The sequence below is a fragment of the Nycticebus coucang genome, chromosome 1, assembly GCF_027406575.1.
Source record: "Nycticebus coucang isolate mNycCou1 chromosome 1, mNycCou1.pri, whole genome shotgun sequence".
In the NCBI taxonomy this organism is placed as follows: Eukaryota; Metazoa; Chordata; class Mammalia; order Primates; family Lorisidae; genus Nycticebus; species Nycticebus coucang.
Genome location: NC_069780.1, coordinates 98,367,918 through 98,393,315, shown reverse-complemented (window position 1 = coordinate 98,393,315; position 25,398 = coordinate 98,367,918). Strand labels below are relative to the sequence as shown.

At 45.2% G+C, this 25,398-nt stretch overlaps 1 protein-coding gene and 1 pseudogene across 2 annotated transcripts; one reads left to right on the top strand and one right to left on the bottom strand.

Moving 5' to 3' along the window:
• Positions 1-250: 250 nt before the first annotated feature.
• Positions 251-25,322, bottom strand: RWDD4 (RWD domain containing 4). Of its 2 annotated transcripts, XM_053584884.1 has the most exons (8): positions 25,039-25,319; positions 17,887-17,967; positions 13,212-13,321; positions 12,979-13,126; positions 11,155-11,272; positions 6,856-6,905; positions 6,493-6,678; positions 251-432 (listed from the first exon to the last, which is right to left on the bottom strand). In XM_053584884.1, exons 1-7 carry the CDS (start codon positions 25,060-25,062, stop codon positions 6,655-6,657), a joined length of 555 nt encoding a protein of 184 aa, XP_053440859.1. In that variant the 5' UTR covers positions 25,063-25,319; the 3' UTR covers positions 251-432; positions 6,493-6,654. The 2 variants fall into 2 exon arrangements, with proteins under 2 accessions (XP_053440859.1, XP_053440865.1); XM_053584890.1 differs by lacking the exons at positions 251-432; positions 6,493-6,678 and adding an exon at positions 4,345-4,434 and having other exon boundaries at positions 6,847-6,905; positions 25,039-25,322.
• LOC128581722 (keratin, type II cytoskeletal 8-like) lies at positions 20,986-22,743 on the top strand (annotated as a pseudogene).
• Positions 25,323-25,398: the final 76 nt, after the last annotated feature.

The following is a 25,398-nucleotide window of genomic DNA, read 5'->3' as shown; positions in this document are numbered from 1 at the left end:
GGATCATGCTCGGGAGTAACTGTTCAGTGAACATTCTCCATTGGAAGACAGTTTGAAAGGGCTTTATACTCCTTTAAAAATTACCACATCCACTAGAATAAGATCACATAAATTAACACTGGTTATTTTTTGCCATATTTGTCCATTTATAAAGCTCAACAGGCTTTTTAAAGTATACTAAACAGTAACATTTTCACCTTTTATTAAGGCAAGTCTGTGAAAATAATTTAATACAACCAGCTCTCTTCATGAACTTTCAGCTTACAACATTTTAAATGTAGGAAACATACAAAAAATTGTTTTATAAAAGCCACCTTGATACCATAAAATAGTAATGAAAGATTGTGAACCCAGTTCACTTTGTAAAGGATCTTCTTTCCTTGTCTCAGATTCCAAGCACTATTCATCATCTTTAGAGCCAGTTTTGCTTAACTAAAAAAAAAAAGAGAAAAGAAATATTCAACAGGTTTAAGTGATCATATTTGAGTTATTTCCACTCAGAATCAAAATTAAATAAACAATCAGCAACAAGGATCAAGTATAAACTACTTATCTATAGCTTTTTTTTTTGTAGAGACAGAGTCTCACTTTTTACTGCCCTCGGTAGAGTGCCATGGCGTCACACGGCTCACAGCAACCTCCAGCTCCTGGGCTTACTTGATTCTCTTGCCTCAGCCTTCCGAGCACTGGGACTACAGGCGGCCGCCACAACACCTGGCTATTTTTTGTTGCAGTTTGGCCGGGGCTGGGTTTGAACCCGCCACCCTCGGTATATGGAGCCGGCGCCCTACTCACTGAGCCACAGGCGCCGCCCTTAGGTATAGCTTTTATTACATGTAGCTACTTGTCGCATTTAGGGCCAGCTACTTCAAATGGGTTTAAAAATATAAACTCAAGAAAAATAAAACCTCAACAGAACAAGGGGGAAAAAGCCTTGAAGCTTTTGAAGAGATAAACTGGAACTGAGAATATACAAATAGAAGGTTACTATTACCACAATGCCTGGCTATTTTTTGTTGCAGTTTGGCTGGGGCCAAGTTTGAACCCGCCACCCTCAGTATATGGGGCTGGTGCCCTACCCACTGAGCCACAGACCCACCCAACTTAAAGAAATTTTTTAATTGTGGTAAAAAGAATTTAACATAATATATACTATATTGCTTGGTGCCTGTAGCTCAAGAGGCTGAGGCGCAGCCACACATACCAGAGCTGGTGGGTTGGAATCCAGCCCAGGTATGCCAGACAACAATGACAACTACAACCAAAAAAAAAATAAAAATAAAAAAAAATAGCCAGGTGGGTAATGTGGCCGGCGCCTGTCAAGCCCAGGAGTTGGAGGTTGCTGTGAGCTGTGATGCCACAGCACTCTACCCAGGGCAACAGCTAGAGGTTCTGCCTCAAAAAAAAAAAAAAAAAAATTGGGGGGGCGGCGCCTGTGGCTCAGTGAGCAGGGCGCCGGCCCCATATGCCGAGGGTGGCGGGTTCAAACCCAGCCCCGGCCAAACTGCAACAAAAAAATAGCCGGGCGTTGTGGCGGGCGCCTGTAGTCCCAGCTGCTCGGGAGGCTGAGGCAAGAGAATCGCGTAAGCCCAAGAGTTAGAGGTTGCTGTGAGACGTGTGACGCCACGGCACTCTACCCGAGAGCAGTACAGTGAGTCTCTGTCTCTACAAAAAAAAAAAAAAAAATTTTTGGCTGGGCGCGGTGGCTCACGCCTGTAATCCCAGCACTGTGGGAGGCTGAGAAGGGAGAATTGCTTGAGCTCAGGAGTTCGAGACTCGTCTGAGCGAGTCCTAAAAAACTGAAAAAACCGGGCGGCGCCTGTGGCTCAGTCAGTAAGGCACCGGCCCCATATACCGAGGGTGGCGGGTTCAAACCCGGCCCCGGCTGAACTGCAACCAAAAAATAGCCGGGCGTTGTGGCAGGCGCCTGTAGTCCCAGCTACTCGGGAGGCTGAGGCAGGAGAATCACTTAAGCCCAGGAGTTGGAGGTTGCTGTGAGCTGCGTAAGGCCACAGCACTCTACCCAGGGCCATAAAAGTGAGACTCTGTCTCTACAAAAAAAAAAAACAAAAAACTGAAAAAACCCAGCCGGTTGCACGGCGAGCGCCTGTAATCCCAGCGGCTTCCCGAGGCTGAGGCTGAGGCAGCGGGGTGCCCGCAGCCCGAGTCTGAAGTTGCGGTGAGCTACCACGCCCACTGCACTCTGCTCAGGGCATAGGGTGGGACTCTGTCTCAACAACAACAACAACAACAACAACAAAACATTTTTGGCAGGGGCAGCACCTGTGGCTCAGTGAATAGGGCGTCGGCCCCATACACTGGTAGGGTGCTGGGTTCAAACCCGACCCCGGACAAACTGCAACAAAAAATAGCCAGGCATTGTGGTGGGCGCTTATGGTCACAGCTGAGGCAAGAGAATCACCTAAGCCCAAAAGCTGGAGGTTGCTGTGAGCTGTGATGGCACAGCACTCTGCCGAGGGTGACAAAGGAAGACTCTCTCTTAAAAAAAAAATTTTGGCAGGAGTTGGCAAATTCGGTGGTGGGGTGTGGATAAGGGTCTCAAACAATACAAAGGCAATTCTTATCATAAGAGCGCCCAGCCACTGGGAAAGCTCTACAGCCCTCAACAACCCTATAAATTCCAGAGAATGTGGGAACCAGAAACTACAAAGAGTTTTCAGCATTTTGTCTTAAAGACCTCTTCATACTTTTAAAACCTGAGGACTCTACAAACTTTTAGCTTTTTTAATGTGTGTTATAACTACTATAATGTCAGGATTTGCTACAGGCCCCAGCCTGGGTTGGAGTTAATAGGTGACTCCCTGGGGGTAACACTGGGGAAAATAATGACTAACTTAATGCATAAGGTCTGGAAGCCTGGAGGAAGGTGTACATTAACCCACACGCCACACCACACTGTGGGAGACTGAGACATAGTACTGACTTTCTCACTTCTCAGAAACATCATGATCTCTAACACAAACCCTATAGGCAAATTACAAAGCTGCCAAAATTCTAATAGGATTAGAAGAATCCCAAGAATTCTTCTAATTAATCCTAAATTAGAAGAATCTCTGGGTCATCGGTAGTAATTGGTAGTGAGTTGTCAACAATCTCCGTACAATAACATACTGGCTCAACGGAGTAGGGCGCCAGCTCCACATGCCGGAGGTGGCAGGTTCAAATCCAGACCCGGCCAAAAAAAAAGAAAGAAAAAAAAAGGGAGAGGGGGGGCGGTGCCTGTGGCTCAGCGGGTAGGGCGCCAGTCCCATATGCCGGAGGTGGTGGGTTCAAACCCAGCCCCGGCCAAAAAAAAAAGGGAGAGGGGAAAGAAGTTTCATTCCTATAGGGCAAGCAAGCCAGGTTTCCCAATCTAATGGTTTAAAGGCTTTACCTCCCTGCAGGGATAGTTTTAGCAACTTTGCCCTGTCTAGGTGCCTCTGTCCTCCTTTCTCCTTAGGGAGTCTAGAAGAGCCCCGGGGATGACATCTGCTCGTTTTGCCCTGGATGGAGGCAGGGTAATCCGAAGAGATGCTAGCCTATCTACCTCCCACAGTATATTAGAAATAAAACTAAGAAACTTAATTTATGTAAAAATAGCAATAAATCCATTATATGATAATTCAATAGTATTTTTTAAGGAAAAATAACTTTTTTATTTTAGAGTCTCACTTTGTCACTCTCAGTGGAGTGCTGTAGCGTCATAGCTCACAGCAACCTCAAACTCTTGGGCTCAGAAGATTCAATTGCCTCAGCCTCCCCAGTAGCTGGACTACCGGTGCCTGCCACAACGTGCAGCTATTTTTAGAGACAAGGTCTTGCTCTTGCTCAAGCTGGTCTCGAACTCGTGAGCTCAGGCAATCCACCCACCTCAGCCTCCCAGAATGTTAGGATTGTGGGTGTGAGCCACCACGCCCAGGTCAAAAATAACTTTTCGAAAACAATGAGAAGAGTGGAGCTGATTTTACATTTTTTACAGATCTTTTTATTATCTAGTTCAGTAGAAGACAGTTGCATTAGGGAAGGGAGGAGGGCAGGATGGGTGGAGGGAGGGTAATTGGTGGGACCACACCTACTGTGCATCTTACAAGGGCACCTGTAAAATTTATTAAGTGTAGAATATAAATGTCTTAACCCAATAACTAAGAAAATGCTGTGAAGGCTACATTAACCAGTTTGATAAAAATATTTCAAATTGTAGGGCGGCGCCTGTGGCTCAGTCGGTAGGGCGCCGGCCCCATATATCGAGGGTGGCGGGTTCAGGCCCGGCCCCAGCCAAACTGCAACCAAAAAATAGCCAGGCCTTGTGGCGGGCGCCTGTAGTCCCAGCTACTTGGGAGGCTGAGGCAAGAGAATCGCTTAAGCCCAGGAGTTGGAGGTTGCTGTGAGCTGTGTGAGGCCACGGCATTCTACCAAGGGCCATAAAGTGAGACTCTGTCTCTACAAAGCAAAAAAAAAAAATTTTAAATCGTATATAAAATCAGCACATTGCACCCCATGATTACATTAATGTACACAGCTATGATTTAATTAAAAAATAAATAAATCACACTCACAAAAAGAAGACAGTTGGATTTCACAAATCTGCTTCTATAGTAAAGCAGGTGTAATGGAAGACAGCTCGCAAGAGTAGAGTACTACCCTGTTTCCCCGAAAATAAGACATCCTCAAAAAATAAGACCTACTTACAGGAAAGATAAGACGTCCCCTGTAAATAAGACCTAGTGCATCTTTGAGAGCACACCTTAAAATAAGACACTGTTTTATTTTCGGGGAAACAGGGTAGACTCTAAACCTACTACCTTAGAAAATTCTGGAAAACATAAGAATGTACAAACACACATTCTCTTTCAGAAAACTTTGCTTGTAAACTACCTGTATTTGTGAGTCCCCATGTAATTCCTAATCTTTAACTACCCCTGGATCACACTAAATACTTCTCACAGCAGTTGTGGCACTAATAGGCATACAAAACTTATTTCATGAAGTCCAAAGAAAATTTACTCTATTAAGTATCAGTTTAATATGAGAGCTGTCCAGAAAGTTTCCAGCCATGTAATGGGGAGGAGGAGTATTAATAATGGCTGGATACTTTCTGGATAGCCTTCGTATTTGAAACTACAGTAAATACAAGAAAAATCTGACAGAAGTAGGCAGAAAAATTCAAAATGTAAAATAGGCTTGACGCCTATAGCTCAGCAGCTAGAGCGCCAGCCACATACAATATATTCAAAGCCAATTTGGGCTGGGTTCGAATCCAGCCTGGGCCTGCCAAATAACAATCACAACTACAACAAAGAAAATAGCTGGGCATTGTGGTGGGCACCCATGGTCCCAGTTACTTGGGAGGCTGGGGCAAGAGAATCGCCTAGGCCCAGGAGTTGGAGGTTGCTGTGAGCTGTGATGCCACAGCACTCTACCGAGGGCGATAAAGTGAGATTCTGTCTATAAAAAAAAAAAGTAAAATAAAAGCTTTCTTTTATTTATTTTTTTTTTGTAGAGACAGAGTCTCACTTTATGGCCCTCGGTAGAGTGCCATGGCCTCACACAGCTCACAGCAACCTCCAACTCCTGGGCCTAAGCGATTCTCTTGCCTCAGCCTCCCAAGTAGCTGGGACCACATGCGCCCGCCACAACGCCCGGCTATTGTTTTTGTTGTTGTTGTTGCAGTTTGGCTGGGGCTGGGTTTGAACCCGCCACCTTCGGCATATGGGGCCAGTGCCCTACTCACTGAGCCACAGGCGCCGCCCCCGCTTTCTTTTATTTTTATGGGTGTGCCCTGGGTAGAGTGCAATGGCGCATAGCTAACAGCAACCTAGGCTCAAGCCATCCTCCTGCCTCAGCTTTCTGAGTAGCTGGGACTGTAGGCACTCGCCACCATGTCCAGCTAGTTTTTCAATTTTTAGTAGAGATGGGGTCCTGCTCTTGCTCAAACTGGTCTCTGACTTTTGAGCTCAGGCAATTCACTTGCTTCAGCCTCCCAGAGTGCTGGGATTATAGGTGTGAATCACCGCACCTGGCCAACGAAACAGTTTCAAATCAAAATGAAAAATCTTTTGTGGCAAGGATGAACAACTACATTTAGGATCTGTCCTAAAACAAGATAAAACAACACAACACACAAAATCTTTTTTTTTTTGAGACAGAGCCTCAAGCTGTTGCCCTGGGTAGAGTGCATGGCATCACAGCTCACAGCAACCACCAACTCCTAGGCTCAAGCAATTCTCCTGCCTCCGCCTCCCAAGTAGCTGAGACTACAGGCACCCGCCACAATGCCCAGCTATTTTTTGGTGGGCCTGGACTGGATTTGAACCCACCAACCTAGGTGTAATATGGTTGGTGCCTCAACCACTTGAGCCACAGGCGCTGAGCCATACACAAAAAAATTTAAGAAATTAAAGCATTCTTTCCTATGTCTGGTTTTCTCCAGTTTCTGTATTATTAATAATTTAGAGCCATAGTTAACCACTTGCATTCTTGAGATATACTTACATAAAGAGTCATGCTATACTGTCATCATAACTTTTGCAGATTTTTCTTTTTCTTATTTTTTCTTTGCAGTTTTTGGCCGGGGCTGGGCTTGAACTCGCCATCTTGGGCATATTGTGCCGGCACCCTATTCCTTTGAGCCACAGGCACTGCCCAGACTTTTCATTATTTAAAAAGAAAGAAGAAAACCTAAGAGGAGAATGTGAAGGCTATTTTTAAAATACTTACATGCTGAATGTAAACGAGGAAAGAGACATCCCAGGTAATTCCAAAGTTTGAGTGTGGGGGGAAGCAGAAAATATAACGTCATTATTTGATGGTACTAATCACAGTAATTTGAAAGGCTAGAATATAAACATTACATACCTTGACAACATCAACCCAGTTCCAACCCCGAGGAAGTTCACCTTTGTGATCTAGAGGATAAAAAATGATAATTTTATTTCTAAGACCAGCTAGTTTAAAATTTTGATTCTAATAAATGTGATTTTATATATTATATATGCCAAATAAATTAAACATTTCAATCACATATTAATAAATTGGAAAAACAGATTATATTCCATTTCCTTGAAAACTGAAAGCACCATGCTAACCTGGGAACATCTGCAAAGTATTTTAGGTATACTCACTTTTTATATTTACAATTTTTTTTCTTTTGAGACTGAGTCTCACTCTGTCACCCTGAGTAGAGTGCTGTGGAATCGCTATAGCTCATGGCAACCTCATACTCCTGGGCTCAAACCATCCTTTTGCCTCAGACTCCCAAGTAGCTGGGACTATAGGTTTCTGCAACATGCCTGGCTATTTTTTCGATTTTTAGTAGAGATGGGGTCCTGCTCCTGCTCAGGCTGGTTTTGAACTCCTGAGCTCAGGTGATCCACCCACATCATCCTCCCTGAGTGCTAGGGTTACAGGCATGATCCAAGCCCACCCTGAAATATTATTTAATCTAACATTCTTTCTTTTTTTTGGCCAGGGCTGGGTTTGAACCCGCCACCTCTGGCATATGGGACCGGCGCCCTACCTGCTGAGCCACAGGCACCGCCCTAATCTAACATTCTTTCAAAATGGCTTTAATCTGTTGGAAGTGCTAGAAAACAATCTCATAAGGATATATATAAGAATTCAGAGTTTACAAAGTGCTTTCATTCTTTTCATAGAATATTCAAATTTAAGTAATAGTTTCATAAAGGAATTATCTAAAATTTTTTCAGTTTAAAGTGGCTTGATTCCCTTTACACTAAATATGGGCCATTTATGTATTTATTTATTTATTTGAGACAGAGTCTCACTTTGACACTGTGGGTAGAGTACTGTGGTGTCATAGTTCACAGCAACCACAAACTCCTGGGTTCAAGTGATCCTCTTGCCTCAGCTTCCCAAGTAGCTGGGACTCCAGGTATCTGCCACAAGGCCCAGCTTTTTTTTGAGACAGAGCCTCAAGCTATCGCCCTGGGTAGAGTGCCTTGGCATCAAAGCTCACAGCAACCTCCAACTCCTGGGCTCAGCGATTTTCCTGCCTCCACCTCTCAAGTAGCAGGGACTATAGGCGCCCGTCACAACGTCCGGCTATTTTTTGGTTGCAGCCATCATTGTTGTTTGGTGGGCCTGGGCTGAATTAGAACACGCCAGTTCAGGTGTATGTGGCTGGCACCTTAGCCACTTGAGCCACAAACGCCGAGCCAACGCCCAGCTTTTTTAAAATTTTATTTTTATTACCACCCCTGACATCCTTTAGATCTTAGACCTGCTTGCACCCAAGTGTCAAAATAAACATTGTTGTTTTGGCTAAAAAAAAAATATTTTTATTTATTTATTTTTTGAGACAGAGTCTCACTTTGTCACACTTGGTAGAGTGCCATGGCATCATAGCTTACAGCAACCTCAAACTCATGGGCTCAAGTGATTCTCTTGCCTCAGCCTCCCAAGTAGCTGGCACTAAAGGTACCCAGCACAAAGCCTGGCTATTTTTAGAGACAGGGTCTCACTCTTGCTCAAGCTGATCTCAAACCCGTGAGCTCAGGCAATCCACTTGTCTTGACCTCCCAGAGTGTTAGGATTACAGGCATGAGCCACTGCGTCTAGCCCCCAGCTATTTTTTAGATAGAAGGGGGTCTTACTCTTGTTCAGGCTGGTCTCAAACTCCTGAGCTCAAACAATATACCCGCCTTGGCCTTCCAGAGTGCTAAGATTGCAGGTGTGAGCCAATGCGCCTAGCAATATATGCCATTTAGGTTTCATTTTATAAAACTTTCAACATTTGCACTCCAACCAAGTATATGAATTTTACACCAAGGGAAACAGAATCTGTCCACCCTGGGTAGAGTGCCAGGGCCCAGTAGCTCACAGCAATCTCAAACTCTTGGGCTCAAGTGGTCCCCTTGCCTCAGCCTCCCCAGTAGCTGGGACTACAGACACCCACCACCATGCCTGGCTAGTTTTTCTATTTTTAGTAGAGATGGCATCTTGCTCTTGCTCAGGCTAGTCTCTAACTTCTAAGCTCAAGGGATCCTCCCGCATTAGCCTCCCAGATTGCTAGGATTACAGGCGTGAGCCACTGCACCCAGCCTGTTCTTTTTTTATTTTCTTAGAGACAGAGTCTCACTTTGTCACCTTCGGTAGAGTGCTGTGATATCACAGCTCACAGCAACCTCCAACTCCTGGGCTTAGGCGATTCTCTTGCCTTAGCCTCCTGAGTAGCTGGGACCACAGGCGCCTGCCACAGTGCCTGGCTATTTTTTGTTGCAGTTTGGCTGGGGCCGGGTTCAAACCCGCCACCTTCGGTATATGGGGCTGGCATCCTACCCACTGAGCCACAGGTGCTACTCTGTTTCTTTTTCTTTAATGCCTATAAGAATCATATCCCACTGGTCACTGGTTATGAGGGGTACAGTGGCAGATCACCAATTTTGGTTAACCAAAAACTTATTATCAGTGTCATAACCATCTCATTGAAGTTTTCTTTAGAATGAAAGTACCAAGTTACAAACTCCTATGCTGTTATTATAGGAAGGTAATGACTTTATGTGGGCCTCATCAAAGATGGAGGTAGGGGAATATGCATTAATGAAAGGGAATGATCATAGGTCATTATGTATGAAAGCAATAGGTGACTAATAGACATGTTACAACATTCCAAAAACCAAACAAAGAGATCAACCAAAACAGAATAGACCATACAATAATGCTCCTCTGACATTAGGTATAATGGATTCCTAGATTTTTTTTTATTTCACAAACTGTTATAATTTCAAAAATGTAATTTGGGGACCAATATGGGTTGCTATGTTTTTATTGTGCCACAGACATACATTCAACAAAACACGAACCACCAAAAAATCTACCATCCCTTTATAAAAGAAAAAACATTTTATTACTTTATTTTTATTTTTTTTTAGAGACAGAGTTTCATTTTGTCACCCTCGGTAGAGTGCCGTGGCGTTACAGCTCACAGCAACCTCCAGCTCTTGGGGTTAGGCGATTCTCTTGCCTGAGCCTCCTGAGTAGCTGGGACTGCAGGCACCTGCCACAATGCCTGGCTATTTTTTTTTGTTGCAGTTTGGCCAGGGCCAGGTTTGAACCCGCCACCCTTGGTATATGGGGCCAGCGCCCTACCCACTGAGCCACAGGCACCATCCAAAACAAAGAACATTTTAAATCCCTTCCTCAAAATAAAAGGGTCAGTTCTTCTCAATAAAGGGCAGTTTGTATGCTTGTACCAGTATCATATACATACATAAGTGTACAAGTGCATGTCCATACATGGATAATGTCCTCATTTTCCCTAACTGTGAAAAAGTTTACTGAATGCTATCAATTTGCAAATGTCAGATTAAATAAAGAAAAGGGATCAAATATTATTGTTCATCTGAAGTTTATAATCTTCTTTGAAAGGACTCTGGTTTATGACAAATGGAATTCTATTCTTTTTTTTGAGACAGAGCCTCAAGCTGTCACCCTGGGTAGATTGCCGTGGTATCACAGCTCACAGCAACCTCCAACTCCTGGGCTCAAGCAATTTTCCTGCCTCCTCCTTCCAAGTAGATGGGACTATAGGCACCCACCACAACGTCTGGCTATTTTTTGTTTGCAGCTGTCGTTGTTTGGCGGGCCCAGGGTGGATTTGAACCCGCCAGCTCAGGTGTATGTGGCTGGCACCTTAGCCACTTGAGCCATAGGCGCCAAGCCCATCCCCCTATTCTTAAATTGTATTGTGCTTGTATAAATAAGTTAAGTACAAACAAAAACATTATTTACTGTGCTAAGGCCTACTGGTATAACAGACTTCATTCCAAATGAAAGTTATATTTCAAACAATTGTTAATAATACGTACCCATCATAGAGGTCAACAAATAGAAAAGTCCCAAACATGTCAGAGGACACACATTGGACTCATATTTTTATATACTATTTGCATACTAATGTACCTCAACTGCAAGACTCATTTATAGTTACCTTGCTACTCAGTTTTTCTTTTCAATCATTATCTCTGATGATGAAATAGTATTTTCAATGTGTATCTGTGATCGAGAGGCCTCTGATCCAAATATTACAAGAAGGGAAAATTAATCTTCTAAATCTAAATATATTATTAAGCACCCATATCACACTAAAAAGCAATCCATTTATCTGGGTTGTAAAAGAAAAAAAAACTCACAAACCTGTTTTATCTGCCAGCTTACGTTTCTGGGCTTTTGAAAGTTGTTCTTTTTTGTCTTTTTTCTTACTTGACGAGTTTGTATTAGGAGTTTCAACTGAGATTGTACTGCTTGTTGTTGTCTAAAAATAAAAATAATTCTTAGACTCATGCCTTAAAACTGTTTTTTTTGAGACAGATTCTCAAGCCCTGGGTAGAGTGCTGTGGCATCATAGCTAACAGCAACATCCAACTTGGGCTCAAGTGATCCTCTTGCCTAAGTTTTTCTATTTTTAGTAGAGACAAGGTCTCACTTTTGCCCATTCTGGTCTTGAACCTGTGAGCTCAAGTAATCCACCTGCCTCAGCCTCCCAGTGTGCTAGGATACTGGTGTGAGCCACCTGGCCCAGCGCCTTAAAATTTATTAAATAATAACACTAACTATAGCTACATCCTCAAATGCATTGATGATTTTTAGACTTATGAAATGAAATAAAAGCATCCTATATATTACTCATTTATTAAATCAGGTGCCCTTAACACATCACTGGTTTTTGGGTTTTTTTTTTTTGAGACAGAACCTCAAGTTGTCGCCCTGGGTAGAGTGCTGTAGCATCACAGCTCACAGCAACCACCAACTCCTGGGCTCAAGCGATTCTCCTGCCTCGACCTCCTAAGTAGTTGGGACTACAGGTGCCTGCCACAACGCCCGGCTATTTTTTGGTTGCAGCCGTCATTGTTGTTTTGGTGGGCCCGGGTTGGATTCGAACCCGCCAGCTCATGTGTATGTGCCTGGCACCTTAGCCGCTTGAGCCACAGGTGCCGAGCCCTTTTTTTTTTTTAAGAGACAGAGTCTCACTTTATTGCCCTCAGTAGAGTGCTGTGGTGTCACACAGCTCACAGCAACCTCCAACTCTTGGGCTTAGGCAATTCTCTTGCCTCAGCCTTCTGAGTAGCTGGAACTACAGGTGCCCACCACAATGCCTGGCTATTTTTTTGTTGCATTTTGGCTGGGGCCGGGTTTGAACCCGCCATCCTCGGTATATAGGGCCAGTGCCCTATGCACTGAGCCACCGTTGCCGCCCCACACATTACTGGTTTTATTCTTCTAAACCAGTGGTTCTCAACCTTCCTAATGCCTCAACTCTTTAATACAGTTCCTGTGGGTCACGACCCACAGGTTGAGAACCACTATTCTAAAAGTTCATGTCGAATGACATATATTAGTGCAAATACTGTAATCAAAACCCTGAGAGGGAGATGTGATTACCTGCATTATATTGAAGATCTGAGGTTCCAAGGTCATTTTATAATCCAGTTAACTTGCTATGATTTGGAGATTTTAAACATGTCTTTAGAAAAATCACATGGATTTACCTAGAAAATCCTGGTTTTTTGAAGAATATTTTTAAAACATTTGGGTTTGTTTTAAAGAGGGTTTTTGATGACTAAAACTTTTTTTTTGAGAGTGTCTCACTCAGTTGCCCTGGATACAGTGCCGTGTCATCAGAGCTCAAAGCAACCTCAATGTCTTGGGCTCAAATGATCCCCCTGCGTCAGCCTCCCAAGTAGCTAGGACTACAGTTATCTGCCATCATGCCCAACTAGTTTTTTCTATTTAGTAGTGATGGGATCTTGCTCTTGCTCGGGCTGGTCTTGAAGTCTTGAGCTCAAGCAATCCACCCGCCCCAGCCTCCCAGAGTGCTACAATAACAGGATATAATTCTTATTTGAAATCTAACACAAAGTATCTTTACAATTTTGAGAAAATATTAACTAGTAAAATTAATTACTAGGTGAGCAACCCAAAACAACAAAAGAATTTTGCAAAAAATAATCACATACTCACTGCAAAAGTAACAGGATGGTGATTCTCCATGAACTGCTCTTTATTGTCCTTGGCATATTCAAACAATGTGTAGGTCATTGCTGTTCCAAGGTTGACTTCCACTGCTTCCTGTAACTTGGCTAATATACTCTGCTTTACAGCTGATGATCTACAATGCACAACAAATATGTTGCTAAGAGAAAAGTAAAATAGAGAGTAAAATGAAAAAACAATGAAAACCAAACACTACTCACATGGTGTTGTTAAAAAAAGCATTCATAGATATAATTGGAGGTGTTTGGGGATATGTTTCTGTCCAGGAAATCTCTATTAAGAAGGCTTTGGGATCACCATTTTCACCTATCTGGAGAAAAGGGGAAATCTTAGGCATGTAAAAGATGATAAAAAGAGAAGTAAATTATGATGTACAAAAGGATAAATTCTCTCCAATATTCATGCTCAGAACAGAAATAAAATACTTTGGTTCAGCGCCTGTAGCACAGTGGTTATGGCACCAGTCATATATACCAAGGCTAGAGGCTTCGAAACCAGCCCAAGCTAGCTAAACAATGATAACTGCAACAAAAACAGGTGAGCACTGTGGCAGGTGCCTGTAGTCCCAGCTACTTGGGAGGCTGAAGCAAGAGAATAACTTAAGCCCAAGAGTTTGAGTTGCTGTGAGCTGTGACATCACAGCACTCTATCGAGGGTGACACAGTGAGACTCTGTCTCAAAAAAAAAAAACAAAGGAAGAAAGAAAATACTTTGAAAAGTTCAGGGCTACAGGCTAGGACTGAGCAGGGGGCATGGGGAGTATAAACAGACCGAATCTTAACTTGTCCCATGATCTCATCCTGGCTCTGGGTTATGCTAACCTTGTCTGCATTTTTTTTAGTATATGTACTACTATTTTTTTTTTTTATTTTTTATTTTTTTTTTGTAGAGACAGAGTCTCACTGTACCGCCCTCGGGTAGAGTGCCGTGGCCACGGCTCACAGCAACCTCTAACTCTTGGGCTTACGCGATTCTCTTGCCTCAGCCTCCCGAGCAGCTGGGACTACAGGTGCCTGCCACAACGCCCGGCTATTTTTTTTGTTGCAGTTTGGCCAGGGCTGGGTTTGAACCCGCCACCCTTGGCATATGGGGCCGGCGCCTTACCGACTGAGCCACAGGCGCCGCCCAGTATATGTACTACTTTAAAAAATATTAACTTTTAAGCAGCAACAAGGTTTAAAAAAATTTCACCCCACACTATTACTTCATTCACCTTTCTTTTTTTTAAAATTCAGATTAGAGGCCAGGCAAGGTGGCTCACGCCTGTAAAATTCTAACGCTCTGGTGCCCATCAGGTGAGAGGTTACCAATCCTCCTCTTCCTTTACTCCCCCGACTTGAATATATTTGTGTTTTTCTCTCCTGTGGGCATGTAGTTGGTTTTTTTTTTTTTTTTTTTGTAGAGACAGAGTCTCACTTTATTGCCCTGGGCAGAGTGCCATGTTGTCACACAGCTCACAGCAACCTCCACCTCCTGGGCTTAGGTGATTCTCTTGTCTCAGCCTCCCCAGTAGCTGGGACTCCAGGTGCCTGCCACAACACCTGCATAGCATGTAGTTGTTTTTCTATTAGTTTCTTTCTTTTTTTTTTTGCAGTTTTTGGCCGGGGCTAGGTTTGAACCCGCCACCTCCGGCATATGGGACCTACTCCTTGAGCCACAGGCGCCGCCCTTTCTATTAGTTTCATATTAGTATTGAGTACACTGGATACTTTCACTTACATTCCTGTGATAATTTACTAAGAGGAATGTGTTCCATCCAGGTAAATACAAAAGACACCTTTATTTCCCGACCACCAACTTTTTGTCCCCATTGCTTCACCCCCAATCACACACTTACCAATACAAGGGAAGGCTCAGAAATCCTGTCAAATAAACTTAGGGATCTGTTGCTCTACCTGCATAAGCTTCTTACCTGAATACTGGATACAAGTGGCTTTTGCTTGTGTTTTAAATACAGAGGCAATTAAGAAGTGATAAATGGGGGTGGCGCCTGTGGCTCAGTCGGTAGGGCGCCGGCCCCATATACCGAGGGTGGCGGGTTCAAACCCGGCCCGGCCAAACTGCAACCAAAAAATAGCCGGGCGTTGTGGCGGCCGCCTGTAGTCCCAGCTACTCGGGAGGCTGAGGCAAGAGAATCGCTTAAGCCCAGGAGTTGGAGGTTGCTGTGAGCTGTGTGAGGCCACGGCACTCTACCGAGGGCCATAAAGTGAGACTCTGTCTCTACAAAAAAAAAAAAAAAAAAAAAAAAGAAGTGATAAATGTTACTTGCTTTATGCAAAGTCCCTCACATAGGGCAATTAGGAACAAACTGTCATATGCCTCACACTGTGCTAGGTACTAACCTTACAAAGACAGAGACACCACATTCCTATTTTCTTTTCTTTTAGAAACAGTCTCACTTTATTGCCCTCGGTAGAGTGCTGTGACATCACAGCTCACAGCAACCTCAGCCTCCAGAGCACCCGCCACAACACCCGGCTATTTTTTTGCAGCAGTTTGGCCAGGGCCGAGCTTGAACCCACCACCCTTGGTACATGTGGCCAGCGCCTTACACACTGAGCCACAGGCACCGCCCCACGTTCCAATTTTCAATTACAGACATTGAGATGACTCACTAGGGGCAGCGCCTGTGGCTCAGTGGGCCCAGGGCTGGGTTTGGACCCACAAGCCACAGTGTATATGGCTGGTGCCGTAAACACTGAGCTATGGGTGCCGAGCTAGGAATGCTTAATTCTGCTTCAAAGTCGGAACAGAGATAGGAGACATGGCCCAAATACCTACCTTGAAGCAGCAGCATGATAATGAATGAGAGGTGAGAGAAAGAGCAAACAATGTGCCCAAAGGCATAGTATATAAATAAAATGCAGGGGAAAGTTCAACAATCCATCATGTCTAAGGGATGTTGGGATCTTGTAAAGTGTGGAGGACAGTTAGAAACAAACAGAAGGACTGAGGAACTGAGTCCTCACTACATGGACAAGAGGAACCTGTGGAGAAACCTTTTTAAACAAGATAACAGTATGAGAGCCAACCAGTGCTGTTGCAGGACTCATGGTGCAGTGTAAGGAGGAAGCTAAAGGAAGAAATAAACCAGAGAAGTCATTTGCGGAGCCACTAAACTATACTCTATTCAAGGACTAAGGATTAGGATATAGGCAGAACTCTACCCCAGGCCCTGTGACTGTGAATGCTCTGTTCCCTAATCTCATGCCTCACTGCTCTTAAATCATTCCTATGGGTCACATTAGAGTGTCCATCATTGAGCACACCTACATGTCCAGAGAATTCTGTATCCTGTGCTCAATAAATAGCTGCTGTGGTTAACAGAGATAGTTAGCAAAATATTGGGAAATTGTCCATCTCCTTATTGCTAGTGAGAGCGGCAGTAGCAGGGAATATCTGAAAGCAGCAGGATTCAAACAGAAGGGTCTAGGACTTTATTGTTAACTTTGGGCCATTAAAAATCCACTGGTTATTGGAAGAGCAGAGAAAGAGAAGGAGGGAGGGGGTGGGGCCTTGGTGTGTGCCACACCTTTTGGGGGCAAGACACGATTGTAAGAGGGACTTTACTTAACAAATGCAATCAGTGTAACCTGGTTTATTGTACCCTCAATGAATCCCCAACAATTAAAAAAAAAAAGAGTTAAAAAGAAATCCACTGGTTATTATACACATGGAGATGGTGCGAGGACTGCAAAGCTTGAAAGGGAATTGAGAAGAACTGAGCAGGGAGGAGTATCCAAAGGAAGTGACTGTGAAGAATTTAGTTCCTTCCCTGGTATGATTCCGTCCTGCATGGCGTTTCTTGGAGTAGTTGTTTATCTCCGTCCGCCTTCTCGTCCACCCATGTACGTGCCACCACCTCATTGAAGATTTGATGGACATGGACATGAGCCTCTTGAGGCCTCAGAACTATCTTTTCAGTTGTGAACTAAAGGCCGACAAAGATTATCACTTTAAGGTGGATAATGATGAAAATGAGCACCAATTATCTTTAAGAATGGTCAGTTTAGGGGCTGGTGCAAAGGATGAGTTGCACATTGTTGAAGCAGAGGCAATGAATTATGAAGGCAGTCCAATTAAAGTAACACTGGCAACTTTTTTTTTTTTTTTTTAACACTGGCAACTTTTAAAATGTCTGTACAGCCAACGGTTTCTCTTGGGGTCTTTGAAATAAACAGCACCTGTAATCTTACTGTTGAAGTGCGGTTCAGGGCCTGTGCATATTAGTGGGCAGCACTTAGTAGCTGTGGAAGAAGATGCAGGGTCAGAAGATGAAGAGGAGGAAGATGTGGAATTCTTAAGTATGTCTGGAAAGCGATCTGCCCCTGGAGGTGGAAGCATGTTTCCACAGGAAAAAGTAAAAGAAGAAGAAGAAAGGAGGAGGGAGGAGAAGGAGGAGGAGGTTTCATGGTTTTTTTTTTTGAGACAGAGTCTCACTTTGTCACCCTTGGCAGAATGTCGTGGCGTCATAACTCACAGCAACCTCAAACTCTTGTGCTCAAGGGAGCATCTGGCCTTAGCCTCCCGGATAGCTGGGACTATAGGAGCCTGCCACAACGCCCAGCTATTTTTAGAGATGGCATCTCCCTCTTGCTCAGGCTGGTCTTGAACTTCTGAGCTCTGGTAACCCACCTGCCTTGGCCTCCCAGAGTGCTAGGATTATAGGTGTGAGCTACCGCATTGGTCTTATCTTCATTTTAAAAAAGACAGAGTTAAATGTTAAAAATGATTGATGACAGGGTGTTGTTTCCATCCAAATTATTCAGAAAATACAAAAACACAATAAATTTAAACAAGTAAAAACAAAATAAGCATTTGTAGCAACCTGTAATCTTTTCTAGCATAGTAAGTGCTCCTATTCCAGTGTCTTACCCTATATTGAAAAGAAACTGGACTTAATTCTCGGAAACTTTCATCTCCTTCATAAATAGAACGTAATGCTTCCAGCTCCATCTGAAAGAAAATAATAAATAAGTTTCATTTGGCAGTATAAGTGAATTACAAATAGAGAGTTTTTACTTTCTCATACGCTTCACTTAACTATGTAAAATCTGGCTAATTTCCACGGCTTTAAATGCTTATAACACGTGTGCATGGGCCAACCATCATAATACTACTACTAATACTTATTTTAAAACTATATGCCAGGCAACGCTAAACATTTTACATTTCATCATCTCATTTATTTATTTTGAGACAGAATCTCACTTTGCCGCCTTTGGAGAGTGCCGTGGTATCAGCCTAGTTCACAGCATCATTATTTCATTTAATTATCTAAACAATCCTGTCAAGAAGATCATATTATTTTCTCCTCCCTAACAAGAAAGAAAATTAAGATTCAGTTTAAAGCAACTCTAGGGAAAAAGGCTGACAAGGATATAGTGAAGATGAAAAAAAGGACTACAAAGGAAAATATAACCAATAATCCTTGCCTGTTAATATTTCTTGGCATACTGGTATTGCAAAAGAGAAATTCAATCACTATAATCTCTGACAAAGAAGTAGAGAGAGACTGCCTTTGGTCAGGCATTTTAGTTTTCAAAAAGATCCATATCATGGGCAGTGCCTGTGGCTCAAGGAGTAGGGCGCCGGTCCCATATGCCGGAGGTGGTGGGTTCAAACCTAGCCCCGGCCAAAAACACACACACACACAAAATAAATAAACTAAAAAAAAAAAAAAGATCCATATCATGAAATCTACAAACTAATGATGATGAGCTTAATCTGCATCGGCAAAATTTTAGAATAGATTATTAAAGAAATGGTGTATTACCTGGGTAAGTAAGAAGCAGTCCCTAAGATGTAGAAGCATACAAAAAACAAAATTAACTTGACTGGTACATTAGGAAAGAAAGGCACAAAACACAGGCTATCTAGATTTCAGCAAGTCTCCACAGTTTCCTTTTGCTACCTTTATGGAAAAAAATACAGGGATTCTAACTTGATTCAAGAATAACTAAGATTAGACTGTAACAAACACCTCTACTCAAAATGTAGTACAACTCCTTCTGTTAACCCTTTCCCTATTTTTTTCTCTTCTCTTTCTCTCTTTTTTTTTTTTTTTTTTGAGACAGAGCCTCAAGCTGTCGCCCTGGGTAGAATGCTGTGGCATCACAGCTTACAGCAACCTCCAACTCCTGGGCTCAAGCGATTCTCTTGCCTCCACCTCCCAAGTAGCTGGGATTACAGGCGCCTGCCACAACGCCCGGCTATTTTTTGGTTGCGGCTGTCATTGTTGTCTGGTGGGCCAGGGCTGGATTCCAACCTGCCAGCTCAGGTGTATGTGGCTGGTGCCTTAGCCACTTGAGCCACAGGCGCTGACGCCCTCTTTTTTTTTTTTTAAAGAGGATCTACCTTGGGCGGCGCCTGTGGCTCAGTGAGTAGGGCGCTGGCCCCATATACCGAGGGTGTCGGGTTCAAGCCCAGCCCCGGCCAAACTGCAACAACAACAACAAAAAAAATAGTCGGGAGTTGTGGCGGGTGGCTGTAGTCCCAGCTGCTCGGGAGGCTGAGGCAGGAGAATCACATAGGCCCAAGAGCTGGAGGATGCTGTGAGCCGCGTGTGATGCCATGGCACTCTACCGAGGGCAGTACAGTGAGACTCTGTCTCTACAAAAAAAAAAAAAAAAAAGAGGATCTACCTCTGTTACCCAGGCTAGAGTGCAGAGATGAGTGCAGTAGTATGATCATAGCTCACAGCAACCTCAAAATCCTGGGCTCAAGCAATCCTGCCACAGCCTCCCAAGTAGCTGAGACTACAGGCATGCACCACCATGCCTGGCTAATTTTTTGTAGAGACAGAGTCTCATTCTTGCTCAGGCTGGTCTCAAACTCTTAACTTCAGGCAATCCTCCCACCTAGGCCTCCCAAAGTGCTAGAATTACAGGCGAGAGCCACTGTGCCCAGCCCCTTTCCCATGATTTCATTCATAACTTGAACAGGAAGAAAAATAAAAGGAGAAGTTTATTAAATTTGTGGATGATAACTGGATAGGATAGTGAATAATGCTGGCGCAAGAATAAATATCCAAAATGTCTTTGAAAAAACAAGCTAATGATGAAATTTACCAGGACAAATAGAACTTGCACTTGTATACCTAAATATACAAGTACAGGATTGAAGACAAATTGCTTTGTATAAAATACTTAAAGGGTGGGCGGCGCCTGTGGCTCAGTGAGTAGGGCACTGGTCCCATATGCCGAGGGTGGCGGGTTCAAACCCAGCCCTGGCCAAACTGCAACAAAAAAATAGCTGGGCATTGTGGCGGGCGCCTGTAGTCCCAGCTACTTGGGAGGCTGAGGCAAGAGAATCACGTAAGCCCAAGAGTTAGAGGTTGCTGTGAGCCATGTGACACCATGGCACTCTACCCGAGGGCAGTACAGTGAGACTCTGTCTCTACAAAAAAAAAAAAAAAAAAAATACTTAAAGGGTTTTATTTATTTATTTATTTATTGGAGACAAACCCTCAAGCTGTCACCCTGGATAGGGTGCTGTAGCATCACAGCTCACAGCAACCTCCAACTTCTGGGCTCAAGCAATTCTCCTGCCTCCACCTCTCAAGAAGCTGGGACTATAGGTGCCCACCACACACCCGGCTATTTTTTGCTTGCAGCCGTCATTGTTAGGCAGGCCCAGGCTGGATTCAAACCTGCCAGTTCAGGTGTATGTGGCTGGCGCCTTAGCTGCTTGAGCCACAGGCGCCGAGCCTTAAAGGGTTTTAGTTGACAGTAGATCTACTGTAGAAAACAATGTGATGCTGTGATTTTGAAACAGGACATACATAAACTTAGACTGTCCACAGACACATAATAATTTCAGGATAGCAAAGGAACTAAGATGGATGGACATATGAGGAAAAGCTAAAAGGAACCATTTCATCTGAGAAGAGTTCTGAAAAACCAGAAGGGAAACTGTCTTTTTTCTTTTTTGAGACAGAGTCCCACTATGTTGCCCTTGGTAGAGTACCGTGGCGTCACAGCTCACAGCAACCTCCAGTTAGTGGGCTTAAGCGATTGTCTTGCCTCAGCCTCCCAACTAGTTGGGACTACAGGTGCCCACCACAATGCCCAGCTATTTTTTGTTGCAGTTGTCATTGTTTTAGCTGGCCCAGGTTGGGTTTGAACCCGCCAACTTCGGCGTAAGTGGCTGGTGCCATAACCACTGTGCTACAAGCACAGAGCCAGGAAACTGTCTTAAAAGATCTGAAGGTCCTGCCAACTAGAAGCAGATTTTCATTCCTTCTCGAATCTCTGGTTTGGCCCACCTGCCTCTACTCCAGGCTTTACCATGTCCATCAGGGTTACCCAGAAGTCCTACAAGGTGTCCACCTCTGCCCCATGGGCCTTCAGCAGCCGCTCATACAGCAGTGGGCCCGGTGCCCACATCAACTCCTCGAGCTTCTCTTGGGTGGGCAGCAGCAGCTTCCGGAGTGGCCCGGGCACCAGCCTGGGTCTGGGTGGAAGCTATGCCAGGGCTGGAGGTATGGGGGGCATCACAGCCGTCACAGTGAACCAGAGCCTGCTGAGCCCACTCAACCTGGAGGCAGACCCCAACATTCAGGCCATGCGCACCCAGGAGAAGGAGGAGATTGAGACCCTCGATAAGAAGTTTGCCTCCTTCATCAACAAGGTGCGCTTCCTGGAGCAGCAGAACAAGCTGCTGGAGACCAAGTGGAACCTCCTGCAGCAGCAGCAGATGGCTCGCAGCAACATGGACAGCTTATGTGAAAGCTACATCAACAACCTTTGGCAATAGCTGGAGAAGCTGAAGCTGGAGGCAGAGCTTGGCAACATGCAGGGGCTGGTGGAGGACTTCAAGAATAAGTATGAGGAGGAGATCAATAAGGATCAATAAGCGTACAGAGATGGAGAATGAATTTGTCCTCATCAAGAAGGATGTGGATGAAGTGTCCATGAACAAGGTGGAGCTGGAGTCCTGCCTAGAAGGGCTGACTGACAAAATCAACTTCCTCAGGCAGCTGTATGAAGAGGAGATCTGTGAGCTGTAGTCCCAGATCTCGAACACGTCTGTGGTCCTGTCCATGGACAATAGCCGCTCCCTGGACATGGACAGCATCATTGCTGAGGTCTGTGCCCCGTACGAGGAGATCGCCAATCGCAGCCGGGCTGAGGCTGAGAGTATGTACCAGAACAAGTAGGAGGAGCTGCAGGCGCAGGCTGGGAAGCACGGGGATGACCTGCAGCGCGTGAAGACGGAGATCTCTGGCAGCAACAGGAACATCAGCCGGCTCCAGAATGACATCAAAGCTCTCAAAGGCCATACGGTTTCCCTGGAGGCCTCCATCACAGATGCCAAGCAGTGTGGGAAGCTGGCCCAGCTGGAGGCCACCCTGCATCCGGCCAAGCAGGACATGGCTCAGCAGCTGCGTGACAATATCAGGATCTGATGAACGTCAAGCTGGCCCTGGACTTGGAGATTACCACCTACCGCAACCTGCTGGAGGGCGAGGAGAGCCAGCTGGAGTTGGGGATGTAGAACATGAGTATCCACATGAAGACACTAGGCTACTCAGGTGGCCTGAGCTCGGCCTACGGAGGCCTCACAAGCCCTGGCCTCAGCTATGGTCTGAGCTCTTTCCAGACCGGCTTTGGCTTTGGTGGGGGCTCCAGCTCCTTCAGCCACACCAGCTCCAGGGATGTGGTTGTGAAGAAGATTGAGACCCAAGATGGGAAGCTGGTGTCTGAGTTCTCTGATGTCCTGCCCAAGTGAGCTGCCACTGTGGCCCCTCCAGTCTACCCCCTGCCACAGAGCCTGGGGGGTAGGCAGCCGTGTCAGGGAGCACATGGAACAGGAGACCCATGTGAGGCTCAGCCCCATCCCTCAGCCCATCGTTGTAGGGAGTTTACCACCTGGGTTACCCCCTGTAAAATACACCCCCTAGAAAAAACCAATTTGATTGCTTTTTCCAAAATAAAGCCTCAGCTGCATTGCCAACCACACACACACACACACACACACACACACACACACACAAGATCTGAATAACAGTCATATAAAAAAGATGGAATTTTCTTGCTAAAATGGTGATTCTTGGGCCCCACCACAGAAATTTGAGTCAACAGGTCCTGGGTGGTATGCAGGCATCTGTTTTTCTAACAACTACCTAAAGGTTCCATGTGTCAAACTTGGACAAACATTATACTTTATGTTCTTTCCTTTGCTGAGACACAGAACTATCAATGCCTTGGCTTAGATACTCACCTGGCAAAAATATTTCAAAATGGTTTCAGATATCAACTAGTTTGCTGGACTTTTTGTCCTTTAAAGGTTAATTTTCGGCTCAGTGCTAGTAGCTCAGCAGCTATAGCGCCAGCCACATACACAGGAGCTGGCGGATTTGAATCCAGCCTGGGCCTGCCAAACAATGAGAATTACAATAAAAAAATAGCTGGGCATTGTGGTAGGCACCTGTAGTCCCAGCTACTCGGGAGGCCAAGGCAAGAGAATCGCTTAAGCCCAAGAGTTAGAGGTTGCTGTGAGCTGTGACACCACAGCGCTCTACCCAGGATACATAGTGAGACTCTGTCTCAAAAAAAATAAAAAGTTAACTTCCAATCCTGAGTTTTGATTACATCCATTGTGTAAAAGGGCTTTCATGAATATACTCACTTAGAATACATTGTAAATGAACTGTGAACTATTAATATTTACCTACTATCCAAGGAGGCTTAGGTTCCACTCTTGTTTCTATCACATATCAACTGCGCACCAAATCACTTTACCCTTGCAGATCCTTTCCCTCATCTATATACATAAAGTGAGAAGGCACCCCAATAGACAGATGACTTGTTATTTATTTATTTATTTATTTATTTATTTATTTTTAGAGACAGAGTCTCACTTTGTTGCCCTCGGTAGAATGCTGTGGCGTCACTGCTCACAGCAACCTCCAGCTCTCGGGCTTAGGTGATTCTCTAGCCTCAGTCTCCCGAGTAGTTGGGACTGCAGGTGCCCGCCACAACGCCCGGCTATTTTTTGTTGCAGTTTGGCCCAGGCGAGTTTGAACCCCGCCACCCTTGGTATATGGGGCCGGCCCCCTACCCACTGAACCACAGGCGCCGCCCCAGATGACTTGTATCTCCTCCAACTCTAACATGTGATTCAGTAATGTCAAAATGTCATCTTACAGAAGCTATCTGAGCACAAACCATACAATTTAGGTGGTACGTGTGTGTCCAGAAAGAATTCAGTATCCACTGGACAACTAAGACATGGATAAATAATTCATCAAACAATATGGGCAGAAACCAAGGACACTAGAGTCATCTTCTTCCGTGAGAAATTTATTTATCTATTTAAACAGAGTGTCACTTTGTTGCCCTCGGTAGAGTGCCGTGGCTTCATAGTTAAGAGCAACCTCAAACTCTGGGGCTCAAGGGATTCACTTGTCTCAGCCTCCCAAGTAGCTGGGACTACAGGCGCCCGCCACAACGCCCGGCTGTTTTTAAAGACGAGGACTCGGTCATGCTCAGGCTGGTCTCGAACCTGTGAGCTCAGGCATTCCACTCTCCTCAGCCTTCCAGAGTGCTAGAATTACAGCGTGAGTGAGCCACCGCGCCCGACAGAGAAATTTATCAGTTAATACTCTCTCCACTGGCCAACAGACCTTAAAATTTAAAGGTGATCCGTTTCCAAATCCGCACAACTCAGTACACAGGCGCCACACAAACACCGGTCAGAAGCAAAGTCAAGCGCCCCTGGGTCGTCCGCCAAGGACGCTCACCCTTGCTCTCCAGGAAACGGAGGGAGACTCCCGAGTTTGCAAAAATGAAACATGACGAGGGAGGACACAGGCAGACTCGACTCACGCATGATCGGCTTCTCCTCGCGAGGTCAACTCGGGGCACCCCTTGGGACTCTGGAGGCTCCCGGGGCGAAGAGCACGTGCCAGGCCGGTGGTCCGGGCACCAGGTCTCACCCTGGTCTTGGCTGCCCAGCCGCCCTCCCTCGGGGCTGGGGCGCCGTGCCCGCGCAGGGAAAGCGACTTTGGGCCTGGGGACTCACCTCCTGGTCCTCGTTGGCACTCATCGCCCCGGCCGACGCGGACTGCGTTCGCGACAATGCAGGGAAAGCGAGGACAGTGGCCCCGAGGCCAGGGCGTCCCACTTCCGCGCCTCGGCCGGGGGGCGGCACCGACGGACCCAAATCCCGGGCGCCCCGGCTCTCGGCAGCGCCCAGCAGCCGGCGTGGGGATGCGAACCCCAACCCAGAAGCCGCTGCTAGTGGTGCGCCCGGGAACCTCGGGACCAGCAGTAAGGCAGTAATGGAAGAGGCTCCACCCCCTACTCCTCGTCCTTTCTCTTATTGGCTCCCTGTCCTCCCGCCCCCAACTCTTTCTCCTTTGGGAAATGAAGCTCCTTCCTT